Consider the following 21,977-nt stretch of genomic DNA (forward strand, 5'->3'; position numbering starts at 1 on the left):
AAAAGTCCTAACCTAAAACGAAACATTCAAGACAGTTTTTTACAGAGGAGCCTATCGAGGGTCCCTGGCTGGCTCTACAGGAACAACGACAATTAAAGCAAAGGGAGTAAAATGTTGTTAGTCGTTAGAAGGTTTGGGAAGTCTTGTGAGCAGTCACAAACTTCTGAGTGAAAATCCCATTAAGTTCTGTAGTTTCCAGACATATTAAAAACTATTCTGGCTAGGGTGTGGTCTCTGTATTTTCCCTTACCTTGAGTTCCCTATAAGCAAGATCACTATTCATCAGATTAAACTGCTGGATGTCCTTTTTCTTCAGCCGCTGATCTAATTCACATAGAAGAATGGATTCATTTTCTATTGGCAAAACAATTTCCAAAGCAGTCCTTAAAGAGTTTGTTCTACAAGAAAGGTAACAAAGCATGAACTGGGAAAGCAAGCAAGAACAGACACTCAACATTTTACAGCACAAAAAGCTACAAAGATAATGTAATTGACTGTCTAACAGATCTAATCTTCCTCCTCCTGAGGTCAAAGGAGTCTTTTCACTGGTTAATATGAAAAGCAGTGTGAATCCCAGTGAATTTAACCAAAAGGTTGAAGGAAATAACAGTAAACTTGGGAATACTGCACAGTGACGTTACAAAGATCTGGCTCTGTGCTTCTTGGAGAGATTCACACTATCTGCAACATATATATGAACCAAGTATAATTAAGAAAAGCGTAATTTTATGCAATTTAAAAAAAAGCTTAAAAATATGCAGATATTTTCTGTAACACACACCATTCCCTTCAGAACACACACATTAGTTCGGTGACTATTCCTTAGCTAATATCATTAACTGTTATTTTATACCTGGTACTTATAATATCCTGAAGCTCTTTCCATTCTCCTTGTATTTTAGTTCTCATCTCAGAGATAGCAGCCTGCTGCACTTCATCCACAAGATTTTCTAAGGTAGATGAGATGTTTTCCAATTGTGTCCAACCAGAATTGGTTTCACTCTCTATCACCTAAAAGATATACAGCGTTAATTGCATTTATATGATACCATATTTCTGAATGGACTGGACAGTTCATAAAATTACAGTCACAAGAGTCTCCGCAGAAAAGTGAAAACATCACCTGGAAGTAAGAATATCAACTGCTTTCTTTTTCTTTAAGACTCCATCTTTCGCTGCATGCAAATCTCCACCAACTTTTTACGATGAAAATTTCCATGTCAGATATATGCCTTAGTTACATTTTATAAAATGCTCTAATAAATATGATTCAGCCATTTTTACTACAAGAATGAATGGAAAATATCCCAACTTAGTTATGTTCAAAAGAACAGAAGACAAACGTAGAACTGAACCAAGTTCTGAGATGCTAGATAACCTTTGTACTCCTTTCAAGCAAGGACCTGAAAAATTGCAGTAATAAATCATGGTCAGTTATGTGCCTTTTATCATCCCCTTGAGGTTCTCACAAACCTGATCAAGTTAAGCCCTGGAACAGTTTCATTCCGCACATACACCACTGCCATTTGGTCACAGAATCACAGGTTGGAAGGGACCTCAGGTCGTTCAGCAATGACGACTTCTCCGGCCCTGCCCATGGCCATCACTTACCACTCCTGCTGACAAAATAGCTCCTTTCCATAGTTATTTTTTCCATTAGACCTATTTAATTCTGCGGATCACAAGCCGAGAGCCACCAATTTCTTCTTTCGGCAACACTTGCAAAACCCCACTGCTGAGTAGGAATGTGGTTCTGCTGATGCTAAACCCTTGGTTTCCCTTCTAGTTCTAATAAACCTGGTTGTAAGGATGCTCCTTTTCCCTTGGCAATACACATAGCACGGAGAGGCAAGGGCCCTACATGACAAAATGGCTATTTAGGCACCAAGTGTGTTTTTAAAAGATGAATACTTACCTGTAGTTCAAGCAGCTTATTCTGAAGGCATGAAGTGCCTTTTATTTCGTCAGTAAAGCCAGATGCGACTTTATCTCTGCTGATTTGCAAAAGTTCCTCCAGGTTACTTCTTTGTGTGTTATAGCTAAAGAAAGATGCAATCATTTTCAGACAGAATATGACTTCTGATTTAATGGAACATGGCAGGGGCTGGGACTTGCTGACCAATAGATTACCGTATAAAATAAGCACAGTCTATTGCAAATGCATATTTTTATCTAAATCCCAAAATGAATGGGCATAAATGAGCAACATATAAAAGAACAGAGAAATTGCTCACCTGGCTGATTTTCAAGTACAAATGCCTGCCTGCATTCTTTAAATTCAGTTTTATGAAGGCAAAAATATCAATTCTTTAAAAACTTGACACATTTATTTTATTTTGCAATATTTGAAGTTATTAGTAAGAGAGATACAGATTTTCTGGCCCAAGAAAAGAGCAGAAAAAAAGTTGCCTAGCTCCAAGTGTTCTTCCTACAAAACCCTAATGTTTGAAGCATTTAGCTAGCATAGCGCTTCCTTATCAATCACTGAGCAATATTAAGTAAACTGTAGTAGACCAAGAACAGAGTTCTGCATAGCAGAAGTACACCCTGTGTTCAATACATTCAATTAATTTGTGAATGTCTAGCATAGCATCATCTCAACATTACATGCGTTTTATCCTTTAAAAATTACCTCTCCAATAAAGCTGGTATGGACAAACCACTGTCTTCCTCAATTTTCTTTGCATAGCTTTCTCCATTGTGATGTTTCACATCTGGTTCCAAAACTATATCTGCAGCAGGTCTTGAGGTCTAAGTAAAAATCAAAAAAAAAAGGTAACAATGACTTTGCATCATGCTGTGTCAATGCATAGTGAATACTAACAGACATCTGTGAACACCTGAAAGAAGCAATTGCTTCATATGCCCTAAAGGAGATGAGAGATACTGTTTGTGAATAAAAGATGTGTTTAAACTCAATCATGAATCAAAACAGCAAATTTGTTAACACTTGCAGCCAGGTCATTCGTTCCTTCCCCAGATACCGGGTCTTTGGCAAGCACAATCCACTTGTGCAGATTTTTGCTGCAGCTCCATGGACATCCTTGGGCACCCACAAGGCACTGTCTTCTGCAGCTTTTGCCTGGCTGCTTATACCAGATGCCTTCACATGCCTCTCGCTCTTGATTCCAGGATATACTCTACTCCTCAGTTTGAGGCTGCCTGATGTTAGTTAAATAATTCATACTTTGATTATCCATTAGAGAACAGATTTCATCATTGTATCAGGGCCAATATTAGTAGCCTTACAAGAGATCTCCCTTGATAACAGCCAATTCATACATAACTTCAGACTTTACGTAAACGCAACAGGTCCCTTCCTATAAATCACCAGTCCGGAGGCTGTCTGATGAGCTGTCTGCAGCCTTACTTGCATGAATGCTTATCCTAAATGATATATCTTCTGTGGCATCCAAATGATGAACTGCAGTATCTTGTCCCTCTGAAATTATTTCTAAGTTGTTACATGTGTTCTGGTTTTCCCTCTATTTTTCTAAAGCAAGTGCCTCCAACTCTTCACTATTTTTCCTGTGTCCTCTGAAACTTGTTCAAATTACTGGGATACTATGGGGGATTTGCACTTGAACGCAGCTTCACAAATGACTCTTCCAGCTGAAACCCGCTCTTTAGCAAAATATAATGCAAGGTTGGGAGACTCACATCTCCTCATGATGCCTAGCGCTGTTCCTTGCGTGTTACTTTTTAATATTTATTTAGTCTACATTCTGAAGCTCAGTGGGGCTTTTTGATGTCTGACCAGAGGCCGAGGTCCTACCACAATAAGAATAGTAACAGAAATAACCAGTTTTCCCTTTTGCTAATGATCTCCCCTAGACAGAGCACTGTTTTCTAACAATAAGTATGGACTTCTTACCTCCTGTACGGAAAGGATATCAATTTGTTGAGAAGAACCAGGCTTTTCTCCATTCTCAGAAGCAACAATGGAGCCTCTAATGTTTAAAAGAAACTTCAGGTTAAGAACAAAATATGAAATACAAAGGGAAGAAAAATAAATCTTGGTTAATGATTAAGAACAGTGCAGCTGTGATGAAGGGTAATCAAACACTGTTCATGCTAGTTTATGAAACTTAGTATTAAACGTTTAAATGTACAGTGGCCCATAGTAATGTACATAGTAACGTACTTGTTAGTACATTTGCACTATAACAAAATTTATCCATGTATCTGATTTCTATGAATCTACAACATGACATGCACCATGCACCAGCCACCCACTCTTTCTTAGATGACTGTCCTTTTCCAGTACGAGACAGCAGAGCCATGTAAGTATCTGCCACAACTTGTTGAAGCTTTTCTAGCTTTTGTTCACAGTCTGCAGCCAGTGTCTGTATGCCTGGGACAGTTTCCCCTGATAGTCTTCCCAATATTTTAAGGTATTCCAATGAGTTATTAAGTTCCTTCAGGCTGCCTTCGCGTGAAAAAAAGGCCTAAACAAATAAAAACGATATAATAAACTCATGTTAAGACATAAGGATATGCAATTATTTGCACACATTTTTTTTCTATTTCTATTTTCTTCTTGGATGAGCACACTTAAAGCATAAGCTGTCAAACCAGGGCAGAAACATTTATTTTCCCTTGATTCTTTTTCAAACAGAGACAGGAAAGAAATTAGGATTTCTGGCAACATATTCCCCAGCTGCATTCACAAGACTATACTGACTCTTGCTTGATTTTGAAATTCATTTTGTTACCACCATTTTAGCTAATTTTGGTCCCAAGTCCTCTTCACACTGACATCAGAAATACATGTTCCCCAACTATAGAGAAAATAGAATTAGAAAATTTATTCAAAATATTCCCTATCAATAATTACACTTTCTAGGGTGAAATCAAGACATACTAAAAGTCTAAGAAAAATATGAGCGGAAGGGAATGCACCTGAGAACACTTATTCCTCTTTACTCTTGCATATGTAATATTTGCTGAAGATGAGCCCATGAGAAGCAAAGACTAAAACTCCAGTGAATTCAATGAAGACCAGAGTTTCATCAGGAGATAAATTCTTACCCTCAGAAGTGGTAAACCAGTCACATTAATGCATCTCAAAGAGGAGGATGAAGGAAAATACCAAAGGCAATGAAGTATAAAACCCATTGCTCATGGAATATTTAAGGCTCACCATGACTCAACCTGGCAAGTGAAACATGAATGTCTTAGTCTAAGCTAGAGGTAAAGTACAGCTACCGCACTGTGAGAGGATATTCTCACCTGAAGGCACCTAACACCATCTATGCAACTGTAACAAATCAAGGGAGTCACAGAACACACAATAATTTCTTATTTTTATACTTTGAACAGCTACATTTGTTTTAATACTTCAAGGCTGACTTGAAAAAAAAAATTGAAAAAAGCTACCAACCATGTAAGAAGGAGATAATTCTAATAGGCTGTGAGGAGGCCAATATCTGCAGTCAAAAAAGGTAAAGAAATAATTTGGGTGGCCTCTTTGTTCTGTGTTTACGTAACAGCGAGCACAAGGGCCCTGCTCCACAAACACAGGCTGCAATAGCATACCTATAAAGGAGCAAGAAGGACACACAATGCATTCACAAAAAGAGGCGGGTGAGCAGAAAGAGTGTGGCAGGTACCTCATGTTCCTTGATGAGCCCTTTGGTTTTATCCATACTTAGGAGTTTCTTCTCTTTCCCTAATTGTTTATTGATTTTTTTTAAAGTTGCGTTAAACTTCTTTTTTTCCCTTTCTACTATGAGCTGGACATAAGATATAATTTCCTGATGAACTGCCTGTAAAATTGAAAACACATTATCCCTGTGAGATGGTATTACAAAGCAAATAAAAACCTCAGAACATATGGTGACAAAAAACCTGCTTTCAAAGATGCCAGGCCTAATGAGAACAGGCTGTGGGTTCTCCTTCCTATATTATCTCACCTCCCATCTTTTACGAACATCTTTACTCTTTTCTTCCACTATCAGCTTTTCACGATCAGATGAAATATTTTTCAGTTGTTCAGCTGCTTTCAAAAATTTTTCAAGAACTTTATTGTCCAGAGTGTTAAAAGCTTCCTGCAAGAAAAGTATGATAATGAAAAATAAACAGAACTGAATGTAGCTTATTTACCTAAGAAAATTACATCAGTAGCATACAAAAACCATGCATAAAGCATATATACGTTGCATGTAGGGGCTGTGATGGCCCTTGCACGAGTGCGTATGAAGGCATTCTCCACCCCTGCATACCTGCAAAAAGGTTGCAGACAATATCAGTGTATGCTTTTTGGAGAAAAGCAGATGTTGTTCCTGTAACTACTCTTTTAGGGGCAAATTTGCTACCAAAGAAGATAGATTAAGGTCCCTCAAGTCTGCATCATTTCTAGGGAGTACATGTGGTCACGTCCCATGCCTGTCAGCGAGCAGGCAAAAGGCCTGCATCAGTGCGATGGGATCCTACGAGATGGCCTGGAGTGAGGCTCTGCCCTGCTCCTGGCACATGGCCGCCCAGGACTTGCTGTGCAAGACAAGGCAACACAGATTTTGGGCACTTTCATTTCTACCTTACTAAGGACTCCTTTAAAAGATGCAGATTTTGAGATCAGACCCCTTTTTCCTAGTGGCTAACTGGTGAAGAAGTAGTGATTCGGTATTTATAACCACACTTTAAAAACCTGACCAAGAATTCAGGCATGGGAATCTTAATTATTAATTAGGTAAAAGAAAAACCATGATGAGTTCTGATGGGATGGAGCTAACTTAGTCAGCTCAGCTACTTCTCAGTAGGTAAATAATAAATACTTAACTAACAAATCTTAAGATAGGGTGCTGAATAAACTGCCATACAGATTTACATTTCTTCATTCAAGCTGTCCGCCACGCCAATATATGCTAAAACAAAAAGCTGAGAAAAGCATCAATAGCTACAAAAAAAAAAATCTGGTATTTTTCTCACTGTGGTACCTTAGCCTTTTAGATAACTAAATAGCACTAAGAAACACTCAAATTCAGCTGGCTCAGAAAACAAACCCACCTCATGTCTTGAAATACATTCTTCAGGACTTAATTTTTGACTGACAAGTTGCACAGCCTTTGAAATGGAGGCCTCAAGTTCTTTCTGGGATTCTTCAAAATTGAGCAAAGCCTCCTTCTCTGAGGGTCTCTTCTCAGATTTGGACAAGATGTTGCTCATGTCACCCATGACAGCCTTGGAAGAAAGAGACTCTCTTCAGAGTATGCCCGAGTGTCAGTAGTTACATAAAGCTATTGCTTCATAACTTCACTCAAGTTTTTCAAGTTGAGATACTGATCTTTGAAACGTTCCAGTCTTTGCCCCGGCAAGAGTCTGGGAGACTGACTTTCATGTACAATAGAAAATGTTTTATACTGCTGGAGTCAAGGAGTCTTCCTAATCACATAATGCTAAACTGAGAGATGTCTGTGCGTATAAAGTACAATAACAATAAAAAAGGAGTACCTCTATTTTGTCTATGGCTTCTTTAATTCGTGCCTGCAGCCCAGCAGTGTGAGAATGTTGTTGGGACAACTGACTTGAAACGTTTTGCGTCCGGGATTGCAATACCTCTCCTGCTGCCACAACTTGTTCTTGGCATGAGATTCCCCTTGCAGCCAAGCTCTGGTTGAACGAAAAGCATTAAGAAGCCTCTCCAGTATTTATGTCTTTTTGTTTAAAGGAACTGAATGAAAAAAGCCAGCATTGATCATGGACGGTCAATATATGGTCACGTAAAAATCTTATATTCCAATTACGGTCAGTGTACCGCGCTGCAAAACCTCTGTGTACAGAGAAAGAAATGTGCTGCCATCCACAGGGGATTCTGTTTGCTGAAACAGTCTTTCTGTCTGTGTGATACCTCCCATGTCTTTGCTTCAGAGCCAATTAGAAGTGTTTTTTAAACACACTCTCCCATCCAAACAGCTTTCCAAATAAATGTACAAACCACACATTTGGATATGCATTGTCTGATCATGAAGTCATCCAGAAATAAGCACATATCAAGGCTCAGATTTTCTTGTGGTACTAAGTACTAAAAGGCAAGGAGCAGCTGGGTATTTTGCATGCAGAAGTAGTGTCCCCTATTTGAATATTTATCATGAAATGTTGTTATTAGAGCTGTTTTGATCTATGAATATTCAGCACGTTTTCCTGTTTGAAGTTGTCAATTAGCATTCTTCTCATGATAATCAGTGCTTTATTCTAGATCTCGACCTATTGTACCACAGGTAATAACCGACCTGATCTCTTCTGCTCACAGACATGGAGATACAACACCAGTCACATTTTGAAGGCTATATTTCATGGTGTCTTTTGTTACTTCGTTGTTTTTAACAAACTAGTGCCACACTGCAAAATGAGGCTTATTTTATAAGCATACTCCCACAATTACAAAAAGATGAATAGATTCTTTTGGTAGGCTCACACTCCTAATTCTGTCAATTAAACACAGTGCAAGAAGGCACAAACCAGAAGTAAACTAACGCTAATTCTGGTTCACAGTTATCGTAGGTGGATTTAATGTACCAAAGAAGATCTATGCTTAATTTTAGCCCTTAGATAGAAGAGCTCCAGTGAAACCTCCTTCTGTTGGTCACCTTTCTACCGTTAGATTATACTGGCCCTGTTGCAGAAATAGCAAAAGGCAACATAAGACAATGCTTCGGCTTCTCCAGTGCAAAGCTTGGCACCTTTGTTCAGTTTCACCTTCACTGGTAAGTGAAGAAAATACATCAGACTTTGTACTGGAACTGCTGAGTTATACAGTTATATATACATATTTCCACCTGCCATCTGCTAGGGGGGAAACGGTAATCCCTAGCAGGGAGACATGGGACACAATAGAGACTAGTGGAAATAACAAGAAGTTCATCAGTGCTCATGGTGGATGTTTAGAGCAACTGCCTATAAGCTGAGATGCTCAAATTACCCAGCATGCTGGGTAATGTCAAAATCTTCCAGTTTTTGACAGGTAAGCCTTGAGTACAGCCAAGTTGTCCCAGACGTCCTCCCTGCACTGCAGGGTAGGTGACAGAAAGCACTGCATGACCAGGGGAAATTCTCAGCTCAGCACCTTGCAAGGTTTTAGTCTGCTATGAATGCTGTGCTGGACAGGGAGTAATTAATATCACTTAAGAAGCAAGCTGCTGATCGGTGACACCAACAGCACTGCATTGGCACCTGCCTGTCAGCTGGACACACTGATGTTAGAAGATTCATTTATAGCTCATCTGGGAGCGATCCTGAATAACACCAAAACACTAGCATTGCCTTGATTTTTTACCAGTGTTACAGCACAAAATCCACATTAATTTCTGCTTCGCTGATGACAGCTCATTTTACCCTAGCCACGAATCTGTGCTGAAAGACGAGAATCTGATGAAGAAGTATTTTAAGCCGTGTATTTCCATTTTCACCTGCAAACGTTCCTCCACCTCAGGTTGCACAGGCCCCTCATGACTCATCTCACCAAGCAGGCATCCAATCTCCTCTGCCCAACTGTCCACCCCTCCAAGGAGCTCTTCAATTTTCTCCAGGTACCCTGGAAGCTCCCTGGTCTTTTCAGCAGCATCTGTGCTCTCTTCACCAAGCTATAAACAAAGAGCAAGGTAAGACGTTAGTACCCATCATGGTTCATGGGTTTCTCCACTAACCTCCTGCAACACCCAGTCACCACTTTGGTTACTTTCCAGCTTTTGCACCCCACAGCAACTGAAGGAGAAATAAACGTCAAACATACTGGTAAATAAACCATGTGAGGCTCAGTTCACCCTGAGAGCAGGTGGGCAGCACAACCTGTGCCCATATGGCCCACCCCCTCCCCTATAAACAAGCAGCCACCAACCCCATTACTATGGGCTGCAGCATCCCCCAAGCTATGCCAGGGAATTGTCCCAGAGAACAATAGCTGGGGTTGGTCAAATCAAGACCAGGGAGTGTGCTAACAGTTTAACGGTACTGGCAGTCACAGGCCAGAGCTCAAGCATTTGCCCTTGCCTTTTTATATATAAAAATAAATATAACATATATTATAGCCATAACAACCAACACAATGCCAGAAAAATAACTCCTGAAGTCCCTAAGCCATTGTAAATGTAAAAGAGGTCTCTTGATCTCTGTTTTTTCAATATATTTCCTGGAAGCATCTCTTACTATCGGTTTTTCTAGAAAACTCCAGATTTCCCTCACTCTTGGGAACATATTTCCTCTGATCTTCTTGCATTCTCATTAAGCTCATCGCCTACAAAAATGTCGTAATTTTTTGCCACCATTTATTGTCACAGCAGTACCTTTAATAAATGTCAAGGAAAGGCTCAACTTAGAAAATTAAGAGCTCTAGTATTCCCAGGCAGAGTGAAAAATGTCATTCTTGTGAAAGCATTCTAGGAAATTTAATATATGTAACATTAAACAGGTTGTATAGGAATTTACAGCAGCCTAACCACCTGTCAAGTGAGCTGGTGCAAAGTTGCACAACCTTAGAAATCTCTATGCAGCGATAATTACTTTCTACTAGCTCAGGCAGAGATTATACAATTTAACAAAGGGTCACAAGCTCTTAACAAATTGATTACTTCCATCTCTAGAACTGAATAAAGAGCTTTATCCTGCAATAAGATTTCCTTTTATAAGTGGTTCTAAAATTTCCATCTAAAAATTTGAACATTTTCCATCGTGTCATAAAGAGCATTGAACTGAGTCACAAGACTTAAGAATGGGATGCCTCTGTGTATTCTCTGTTCCTCCTGCTTTAAAGCTGGCACTACTGAACTGACCGAGACATTTATTAACCTCTGATTAGCAAGCTGATAAGTCTAGAAAATACAATTTTGAAGACTCCAAAGAGTCACTTGAAACTGGTAACTTACAAAGCGTGCCCTCTTGATGAACTTAGCCCATCTCCTGTTGAGTTTCTTCAGCTCTTTGGCAATATTTGATCCAACTTGCTCTTTGCTGACTTCAATGAGATGGTTTCCAGCTTCATTTAAGGAACCATGAACTGAATTCCACTTTGCCAGGATCTCAGCAGGGATCTAGACAGAGGCATTGAAATATTTTAAAGTAGAACCCTGCTAAAAGTTTATTTCCAAAATAAGGAACAGAAAAGTAACAAAAACCACTGTCATGTATAATGCTTTCCTTCCAGGAGGCTTCCAAGTACCTCTGTCTGTCATTACAAAGAGAAATCCAACCATGTACCTCTTTTGGATGCTCGTTTCGTTTTTCTTCCAGCCACGTCTTTAGTAAGTGGATGTTTTCTGTATAATTACTCCAGGAAGACAGGACTTTCTGTAGGGTGGTATTTACATTGGAAATATAGTCTCTGCACATAGAAATCTTTGACTCCACTGTCTTAAAAAGTTTGCTAATTTCTTGAGGATCTCCAGCTAGGACATCAAATAGGGAATATTATTACACATTTGGAAACAGAGAGGTTATTTTACACAAAGTGTAAGTGGGAATTAAAACTGGTGATAGCACATCAGTTCAAAATAGAGGTCTTCATATCAGTTTCTGTGCATGAACTTACCTAAGTCAGGACTGCTTAGGTTTTTGTTTTTCAAATCTTCACAGATGTGAGTAGCAGTTTCTAGTTGCATTTCAAGTCTCTTTTCTTCAACGAAATTCTGCCCAAAGTGAAAAGTAATTGGCACGGGTAACACTAACCTACATAAAACTAGGTAGGAAATGCAGCTTGGGATACATTTTTTTCAATAACCTGCAGGTTAAATGTAAACTAAGCAAAGCCCATCCAGCAATTCATCTGCACCCTTCAGTCTGAAATAAACCTGTTCTTTTTTCTGCTCCTGCAGAGAGTAACTTAAATGGGAATGTTAACTGTTGAACACCATTGCCTGAGTCACAACCCTGCATGAGTCAGGAGTGTTTATTTTGAAAAGTTAAGGCCCTAGGGCAATATTGAGAAATGGCATCTAGAACATGTCAGGCAGAACTTAGTCACGTAAGTCGAAAAAGTGATGAAAGTGAAAGGTGGGCTTCCCTGCATGCACAGAAATATCAACATGCCTAGTTCCTGCCACAGATCAAGTAAGATCCAAAATGGGGATAGAAAGGGTGAGACAGGAAGAAATGGGGGCAGAGGAAGAGACTTGTGCTTCGAACATTCATACAGGAAATGAGAGGGTTGATCCCCAGTTCCCCTGTCTGAGCTGCATCTCGCCCCAGAGCTCTCCACTCCTATAAATGTCCTGTCTAGCAGGCTACAAAACAGCCTCTCCTGTGGCCATAACAAACCTGGGCCACCATGCCACCACTCAGCCAGAGCTGCACATCATGGGACCAGAAGGAGAGCCAGAAACAAGCGTTAAACTCCTTGGGAAAGCTCTATATTCTATCAGCTTGGGAAAGAACATGAGCCACAAGTGTAGAAATAACATGATAATAATTATTTATGAAACTAACTGAATGAAGAAACTCAGCACAGATTAACGGTGTACTCCCATCTACCACAGCGTACAGTTAATACTGCTCAGGAAAACTGGTATTTTGTACAAGCTCTTGTTGCCTCCTTCGACAGTTCTGATGCTGGTGAAATTCCCACTAATTTAACTAAGAATTTGCCAGCCTGAAAAGCTTCTAACTCACTCTTTAGAAACTCCACTATGATGGAATTCAGAGGGAGTCCCATTAACTGGGGATGGGGCAAAACTGATGCATCGGCATTTTCATCTCTCTGCCTCTATTCCTGATGCATCTTTGGTAGTATTTGCGGTAGGGTAATCCATTCCCTCACAAAGGCTTACACACAGCACCATTTTAATAGCTTAGGCCCAGAAGCTGCGCTATGCACAAAATATAACAAGGCAAGACACTTCATATTCGCTGCGAAGCGTAAGGAGGTAAGGAAGCTGGAAAAGGAAGAGGCAACAGCAAAAGGCGGTATTAGCCAGCACTGTGCGTATGGTTGTTTCTGAAGATAGCAACTACTGAACTACCCCAGAGAGGTCCGAGTTAGAGAAGGGCTGTTACTGTTGGCCCTATAGATAGTCTAGGAAGAAATCTTCCCAATAAGGAATAAAAAAGGGCAGAGAGAAAATTACGAACAGTCACAGCTCACTCAATTTCTCCAAACTGAGGACAGATCTCATTCAGAAGAAAATGGGAAGACATGGAGAAAGCTTCTGTGGAAGTCTACCTGTCTTTCTTTGCATAAATCCCAGATCTCACAAGTCTACAATGCTTCTACCAGCTATTGTAGTATCTTCAGAGGAGGACAGACACAAGCTTGACTCAAAGAGAGCTGGGAAAGAAGAATTATTGTCAGGGTGTGATACATATATTTTAAACTTACATTCCAATTTTCCAGCAGTGATTCCACAGACTCTTTTGTCCCATATTTCATGTCCCAGATATTTAGCTTTAACATCACCTCATTGGCAAGAGCTGAGCACAGTCCATAGTGGTATTCAAGAAAGGTGCTGGAGTTTGTGAAACGAATATTGCTGAACCTGCAAACAGTGAAATGTTCCAAAAGGTGACTCAAAATCATTGGATATAGAAGGCATTAATGTATAAGGTTTTTAGCCTGAAAACTCAAAATTACATATATGTAAACATTATTTTGTTACGACAGGAGTAAAATTTTAAGATAACAACAGTTCATTTTTTTAAGTAGCAACAATCTTGCATCAGTGCTGATTGCTCAATTTATGAAAACCCTTAAATGCCCAGAAAAGGGGCATCTGCCACCTGTATGTCAAGGGGTCTCAGGTTACAGACACAATTCACTGGTCATTTTTGACAATATCCTCCAACAGATACGTGGCGTTGCACAACCTGTAGATCTCAGTGATTTTAAAAAGTGGAAATCAAAAATTAGAGAATCCACACACCCCCAAGAAATTTTTTTATTCAAAATACTCGTGCTTCCTATCCCTAGTGGGTCTTTCCTATTCACACTAGCAAAGGGCATCTGAAAATTTCCGTTTAATCAGCTCCACTTTCTACACATAATTAGACATTCATTGGACCAGTGAGGGAACCTGCCTGCTCTTCATGACAGTGAATCTGTGCTTAGGTGCAAAATGCTCTTTTCCCGCATGGCAGGGATAAATTATGTGCTTTGTTCAGAATAGTAGAGCAAGTCTATAGCAGAGCTAGAATAAAACGTAGCCAAAGTAGAGGGAATTTGAGGATCACAACCTTCTTTTCATTTCCTCTAATTTTTCAGGCAAGACTAGTGGCATATTCTTCTCATCTTCATTCTTAAATGATTGAAGGGCATCCAAGTGAGAATCAAAACAATCCATCAAGCCCTGGGGAGAAAAAGACATAGTAAGCCATTCATTTTAATTCTAGGGTATTTCACCTGGGAATCTGCAAGTCACCTGCTGTCAGGGTGAGAGCTGTTACGAACTACTTAGCACAAGACAATCTTCCAGTGTCTTTGCTCATTAAAGTGCAATGAAAGAATTTATCTCATCACCTTCTAAAGTGCATATTTAGTGCAGTACTACATGATTTCTCTTCCCACTGTTAAATGTAAGGAACATGAACCTACACTACCCGTGCTATTGTTTTTTTCCTCACTTTCACCATCATCTTTAGGACAAAAAAGTGGCACTGTCACAGTTTTAGGATACTAAGTTGTTCTTTGCTATGCATCAGCAAAGACTGACAGCAAAATCTGTTGAATAAACCTATTATGTCACACTTGCTTAATACTTTATTTGAATGCTCAATAAATTTCCATCTAATACCATTAGATGCATATCGCATTAACCTTCTAATGGCTGGTATCACACAACTGGGGAGTATTTTACAGGCATGTGTATCAGCAACAAATTCTCAGTGTAAAAATAAAACATAAAATGCATTGCACAGCAGATAACCATATTCATAAATGGCATATAAAGAAACTTGCTAAAAGTTCATTTCTATGTAATAAAACGTGCCACAAACATGGTAATGGAAATGGCTAAATCCCAGGGCAGTCCTCAACCCCCAAAATCAAGTGTTTAAAATCTGTGCACTATTTTGCAACCTTAATATGGTTCCGGTTGGACAGTTATGAGCATTGGTGGGTAACTTCCTGTATCTTAAGAAGAAGTAAGATTTCCATTACCACGCACCACCTTGGCAACAAGATTCCTACACAAAGCTTACTAAAAGGCCTGACCAGTGGAAGAAGGGGAAAAAATAATCTCAGTAGAATGTTGTCCCATCAGAAAAAGTGGATTCGACAGAAATTAAATATCTTGGGTTTCTTCTTCTTCTTAAGGAACTTAATGATTTTATCTACGTGTTCATTGGGAAAAAGAAACCCCTAAACCAACAACACTTCTCTCTTTGTCTCATTCTTAGATATGCAGATATGCTCTAACTACTTAGGCTGAACAACAAAAATCATAAATCAAAAAGCTAAATTCTGCCAAAGCTGTAATCAGTTAAAAAGCTCTCTCTCATATCAGGAACAGACTAGAAGCAGTGAAAAAAAAAAAGCGGTGTCACCAAGCCACTCACAAGAACCTCTATTTCTTCTTTGAATTCTTTCAAATTCTCTCTAAGGACACATCACAAAAACATCCAACTTCCCCTTTGTTCATAAAAAGACCCTAAGTACAGCATTTTGATGATCAACCAGGCATCAACACATCTACTCTTTTTGAAGTTTTCAGACTCAAAAGGACATTCAAACAGTTATCAGTGTAAAGATTCCAAGATCAGAATAAATAGCTTGCATGGTACCAAGGTACCAAAATAATTCCCACTGCTTTGAAGGGAATTACAAAGTGGTTCAGCAAATACTTAAACACCCAAACTGCATGAACTCACTGGAATGCAACCCCGAGCCCAAGTGCTTTTCTGAATAGCTATGCATTAAGCATAGATTTAAAGATAAGGATGCAATTACTGTGTGTTATTACTTAACAAACAAGTTGCGGGAACCACATAAAAAAGAATACCATCATTTACTCATTCAGATAGTACTCAAATTTAATCTCACCCTAGTGAAGTCAGAAGCCATCTTTATAGACCTATGCAGTTATTTAATTAAACTCATCATTGTGCAAAGGTATGTTCAGAAGAGCTTTTCATCTTCAGAAGATAAACATATCCACATCACTTCTCAAAATGTCAAATAGCAACTCCGTAACAAGTGCTTTGCTAGGTCAGACTGAAGTAGAATGTTCCTTTGTGATCAGCATACCTTAAATATTACAATTATTTCTCTGAAGACAAACATTGCTTTAAACGGGTCCTGCAAATCCGGCAAATCTTCTGCCTGCAGATGTTCTACCTCCTGAAGCCAGGCCTCAATGCTATCCAGAGGGGAGGGCAACATCTGGTCCAGCTTCACCTTCCATTCATTAATCTTAAAAAGGAAAACAAGTGATTAAATTTCTCACTATTAATTTCTTCCCCATCCCCAAGACACTGACGTATGCACTGTAAGCTGATGCTCTACACACCCCCCACAAAAACCCCACCTGTCACCATTCAGAAAAGGAGCTTCCAGCGAAGTCAGCTGCAAATCAGTTATGTTTATCTGAGACCCAGATTTGCTCCCCAGACTGTAATCTCAATAACGCTACAGAGAATTTGGCTGTTACTACCCTTGGCTGGTGACCATCTCAAGGCCCAGCAAGAAGAAAATTTATAGTAAGTTAGTTGCAAAATAGAGGGGAAACAGGGATGCTCTGGATGGCTTTCCGTCATGGAGCTGACAGGGGAACATCTCTTCCACAAAGAGCAATTACCAGCAAGGCCCAAGACGTCCCACCTGCAGCAGAGGGGGACAACACAGCCAACCTCAATGCAAAGCACCCACCAACCAGATCTCACTATATTGCCATCCATGCCATGGGAAAGAATATATTAACACACTTTGCCCAGCTGCATCATTATCTGAGCCATAATTATGTCCCAAAAGAACCTTTTAAGCATAAATAGCCCAAAAACTTTGATCAGAAGAGTCCTCAAATATTATCAGACACAGGCCATTTTTTGCAGACATCTCACGACTGTAAGGCTGAGGCTCAGGGGACAGAAGGGTAATACAGAGTCACCTTCAGCCTCCTCTTGGGCAACGTACACCACTAGTTTGTCTGGACTTCGGGCTCAGGGTCAACACCTCTTCTATCAATCCAGATAAAGAACCACCTCCCCACTTTTCCCTGTATGAGTTCCTGGGATAGGCTTAGGCTTCTTCATCAAACACGCTTACATGGGTAACGAAGTGAGCTAGAAATTCCTCTGACCTGAGAGATCAGTTTATCCCACTCATCCCTCATCTGCTGCTGGCCTTCGCTCAGCTCAGCTTCACTTCTTTTTGATGACAATACAGGCAGAAAGGGTTTCTTCCCTTGGTTAAATGCTTCCATAAATGACATCATTTCCTAGGGATAAAAAGGAAGAGTAATTCATAGAAGAAGACTTCAGATGGAAGCTCGTGGAGCCAAGTATTGCCTTTGAACACATTGGTATGACTTCCATTAACTTCAAAGGGTGTGATGCATGGAAAGGCAAGGTAGCAGGAGAGAGGCATACCTGTCTCCAGGCAATATTTGGGTCTGAAATTACAGGTGCCATTCACTAGCAGAATCCATATTTAATATACTGTCAGTGCAGTCAGGGCATGGTTCTCCCTTCCCACCAAGAGAAAGGGAAATCCCTCCCCTCACAGTTCCCCATGGGCCATTTTATCACAAACTCTGGCTACAATATAGACCAAAGGAAGTTTTACTTCAGGCACAATCTATAGCCAACATTTCAACTACTCCTCTACAACATTAGTTGGGGAAAATCCACTGTTGTTATTAGCACGGAAATGGCAAAGGTGACCCTGTAAAGGGCCTATGTGCTGTAATGTTGTCCAAGTCTTCAACTACATCAATTAATTAAAACACACTACTGTCTCCAAAAAAACTTGCTTTGCTCAGAAACCAAGCAGCATATATCTGTATCCTATCCTCCCCTCAATCATCTGAGGGAATTTACCAAATTCATTGTCAGATTTCCAACTCCTGTTTAAAAGTTTATTTAATGCTTCAGTTTAGGCAATGAAGATGAAAAGCTATGTTTCTGGGAATATTTTTAATATTTCTTTTTGCACAAGCAGTTAAGTATGAAATGCAACTTACTTTGGACTTCTGGTAATATGTTTCATTCTCTGTGTCGATAAGCAACTTTGCTAACTTCTCCTCCTGTGCAGCCAGCCAGCTCACGGCCTCTCTTACTTTTTCCTGGTAATTAGAGCAGAAAATTTCATTTTTCCATTTTGCAAGCCTTGTTTTTAATTTACATTGTGCCATAAAACAACACACACTGAGTATATGATAAACCCCGTTCCAAGCTATTGAAAAACAAGTAATAACTCCTGGGGACTGTAACGAGTTTTGAGTCAGGCACTATCACAGAGCAAGGCCAAAGTTTTAAACCTGGCAGCTGGATATATGAAGGCATCTTAAAATAAGAGCCTGACTGCAGTCCTGTTGAAAGGAGATTATCAGTATGGAGATATGTGACTAACCAATTAATACATAAATTCTCATAGGAAATATAGAGAATAAAAAACTTTGTTTTCCAGGCAGTATGATCCGTGAGTGACAAATTCTGTCCATTTTACTTGTAAGGTATTAAATTTAAAGGTGGGTTCTGCACATTTGCAAATCTGTCTGCCTCTACCCCAACATTTACATACAGACTTCAGAGCACGCATGAAGACAACCGGGATTGAAAATGTCCTCTGTAAGTCTTAAATGAAAAATCAAGACAACCTGCACAGCAATTCCACCTGTATCATCAAAAATCTTTCGCACTGAGTCTTGACTACCACACAGGAGCATCCGAAGGTTCAAGCCAATTCAGCCCTGGCAGTAGCTGAATCAGAGGATCTACTACCTAACTGTTACTGAGTCAGGCTGTAAACCGGGCAAAGAAAGTACTGATATTCTTGGCATCCGTTTAGAAATGCCTCAGTGATAAGACACAAGACATACCTGCATGTCTTCTTCAGATTCATGCAAATTCCTGGAGTATTGCAAAAACTGAGCCACATAAGTCATGATTGATTTTTCATCTGGATTCATAACGTCAACATCTACAAGAGCCAATAAACCATTTACATAATTATACAGCCTTCTAGGCCTGATCACATAATTACACGCTATACTGCAGTTATTAAAGCACATTACCATAAACATGTTTATTTTGCAGCAGCTCAGTTAACATACCATTGTTAGAAATTAATATGTAATGAACATTTTTTTCCTTGAGAATATTTTAATATAACATGATTAACTAATGAAAAAATTTCTCCCATGAACAGGCAAGTTTCGTACCCTTTCTTCTGCATATTGTTCCTGCATTTGCTGCCAACTCAAAAATCCTACAAATCCCAAGTACAGTGTTATCAAAATAAAGAATCCCAGGTTTGAGCATTACAGTAAAGATCAATGTTCCATTTCAAACTTAAGCACAGTCTTACTTCTTCCTGTATTATAAGTCAACATGTCTAAGATTAATATAATCTCACTCCTGATAAGATAAAAAAAGGCAGATCATTTACCTTCAGGTTCAAGAAGCCGTGGAATATTCAGCTCCAGTTCTGCAATTCTGAAAGCCTCGTTCAGGTTTTCTTTATTGCTTCTAGCTTTTGCCTTCTCCAAATCAACTAGACCTGGTCGTAAGGTTTGGATGATGGCTAGAAAAGGCAGTCCGCTTCGCCAGCTTGACTTGAAATCAGTCACACCAATAGAGCCATGCCTATCCCAAAAACAATTAGAAACAAAATGTTATAGCCTGTTTCTTCAGGTGCCTTAAGTACAAATTTAGAAATAGAATATAAATTCAGTAAAAAGGAGTATAAACCAAATCTAAGGAGTCATAGAGAATCTTGTCACTGAACTTCTGCAGAAGCTGGGTCAGACAACAATACAGCCTGTATTACCAGTTGCTACAATTATATATTTTTATACTATTTTTGCAAAATGACTCAATGTTTTTATCTCATGTTGCATTCTGAAGATAAAGCCTTGCTGATCCAATATGCTTTCTGAATATCACCTTTGTGCTCAATATCTGTGCATTCTGTGGGATGGAAAAACAACAAGCAAAGCACTGAAGAACATGTAGGTATTCGTCTGTAAAGGCACTGAGTAATGGAATCACCTCTGACATTTTAGAAAATCCAGTCCTTCAAAGTGATCTGGTGCTCCAGGAAAAATACTTTTTTCTTATTCAGCTTAGTGTCTTTAAAATATCCTATTAAGCGATGCCTGGAGAGTGCTGTGAGGTGCCCAGCTCTGCAAGTCACAGTGAATTCTGGGACAACTTTCCAGAAACAGCCTGGATACTACGTTATGGCATGGAAAAGATGTGGGGTTTCAGGTAATCAAATTTATTTACAAAACAATGGGCCAAGACCTACAAGATTTGTGCTTTTACCAAAAACTATAGGATTCACCGATAACAAAATCATTCAACGTAATCGCAGTTCAGAAAGGATGCTACAAAACAGATAGCAGTATTGCTGAAAAATAAAAAGAAGCAAATCAAAGAGGAAGATTAAATGGACGGAGAGCTGGTTTTTTACATGCCAGTCGATCTTGTCCTGACAGAACACAGCTAAAAGGGAAACTTCAGTGCCTGAAAACATTCTCCCAGCAGAAAACGTCTGATGTGCTGATGAAGGCCTTTATCTCCCACTAACAACGTGGAACATTAGTAGGATGTTATTAGAATGTAAAGCAACCAAAGGGTTGGAGAGAATGGGCTGACATTATTATAGAACATATTTGAAACATCTTGGAGTGAAGCAGTAGCCCTTGAGGAAAATGTAAAGCCAGCCCCTTGCAAGAAACACGTGTGTCAGCTCTAGATTGTGCGTTTTGAATACTTCCACTGAAATCAACAGAGCTATCAAGCATAAGCAAACATCTTGTTACAACTAGGGATGAGGATCTCTAGGACTAGGGTCCTTCTTGGGGATCATGCAGTGTTTTGACAGGAAAACATAAGACGTGGGAAACCTAGAAATCCTGTGTTTTCTATTTTAAAAAAATAATTAATTATTGCAACTTTGTTAACCAGTGTCAGCCATGAGGATTAAAACTAGCAAATCATGTAAACATTCCACTAGACTTATCACACAGAAGCCCCTAAAAGAGAAAAGCCAAACAACAAAATTTACATTGTGGTATTTTATAAATAGGATTACCTTTGTGTTATTATATTTTATTTAAAGGGCTCATGTCAAAACATTTAGGGCCTGATTGATGCTGTAAGTACTGGTAACATCTGAAATCTAAAGGATTTTCTTCTAAGCTGTCACTAGTAATATTAAAAAATGGGAAAATATCACCACAGTTAGAGGAAAGCAGTAAATACAATGTGTAACATACTATTTATAAGTCTTAGATGGAACTTACAGTGAACATTGTTCTTTTGCCCACAACAAAAGAGCCTTTGTAGCAGAGATCTTCCACCGTTCCTTAATTTTAGCACTTTTTTTAGCTGATCGGCTTGCCTTTGGAGAGGAGTCAACAGCACTTGAACAATCAAGTGAAGGCTGATTGTAAGTACAAGCAAGTGTCCTGGCAAGTTCTTCAATCTATCAGGGATGATGAGAGAGTTAATCAGGCTTCAGTGAAAAATTACCGAGACGTCAGTGGCAGAAAACCACGCAGAATTAGAAACAACTCAATTGCAGCTGTAATAGTAGTTCCCTGCCCCCAGAGATCAGATCAGGTTTTATTATCCTTTCAGTTGGAACTATTCCATGCTGAATTCCCATTTTTAGGTGATATTTTGGCAGGAAACAGTCACCCAAAGACTTCCATATTATACTGTGGGGACCAGCAATAGCATCAAGGGAGCTTCTCACTCAATGCGCTTTTCTGCTCCTCCTACCAGTGAAAGCTGCCCACAGCAGCTGTTTTCTGCTGCCAACAGTGTCATGTATTAGGCATGCTCAGAGTTTACTTGCTCACTGAGGGTGCAGAGAAACCTACTTGATAGAACTC

At 39.4% G+C, this 21,977-nt stretch overlaps 1 protein-coding gene across 1 annotated transcript in view; it reads right to left on the reverse strand.

The window, feature by feature from the left end:
- SYNE2 (spectrin repeat containing nuclear envelope protein 2) overlaps positions 1-21,977 on the reverse strand; it is a 197,669-nt gene that overhangs the window by 147,719 nt on the left and 27,973 nt on the right. The window contains exons 7-28 of the mRNA XM_064460954.1: positions 21,384-21,565; positions 19,523-19,719; positions 18,954-19,054; positions 18,096-18,197; positions 17,214-17,351; positions 16,163-16,327; positions 14,155-14,267; positions 13,304-13,460; positions 11,522-11,618; positions 11,191-11,378; positions 10,860-11,024; positions 9,408-9,581; positions 7,453-7,611; positions 7,009-7,182; positions 5,916-6,050; positions 5,613-5,768; positions 4,237-4,448; positions 3,875-3,950; positions 2,633-2,751; positions 1,916-2,039; positions 854-1,011; positions 251-398 (exon numbers count right to left, since the gene is read on the reverse strand). Coding sequence (XP_064317024.1) covers positions 251-398; positions 854-1,011; positions 1,916-2,039; positions 2,633-2,751; positions 3,875-3,950; positions 4,237-4,448; positions 5,613-5,768; positions 5,916-6,050; positions 7,009-7,182; positions 7,453-7,611; positions 9,408-9,581; positions 10,860-11,024; positions 11,191-11,378; positions 11,522-11,618; positions 13,304-13,460; positions 14,155-14,267; positions 16,163-16,327; positions 17,214-17,351; positions 18,096-18,197; positions 18,954-19,054; positions 19,523-19,719; positions 21,384-21,565 — 3,240 coding nt within the window. The remainder of the gene's footprint in view (positions 1-250; positions 399-853; positions 1,012-1,915; positions 2,040-2,632; positions 2,752-3,874; positions 3,951-4,236; positions 4,449-5,612; positions 5,769-5,915; positions 6,051-7,008; positions 7,183-7,452; positions 7,612-9,407; positions 9,582-10,859; positions 11,025-11,190; positions 11,379-11,521; positions 11,619-13,303; positions 13,461-14,154; positions 14,268-16,162; positions 16,328-17,213; positions 17,352-18,095; positions 18,198-18,953; positions 19,055-19,522; positions 19,720-21,383; positions 21,566-21,977) is intronic.

Source organism: Phalacrocorax carbo, chromosome 9 (assembly GCF_963921805.1).
Source record: "Phalacrocorax carbo chromosome 9, bPhaCar2.1, whole genome shotgun sequence".
NCBI classification, from domain to species: Eukaryota; Metazoa; Chordata; class Aves; order Suliformes; family Phalacrocoracidae; genus Phalacrocorax; species Phalacrocorax carbo.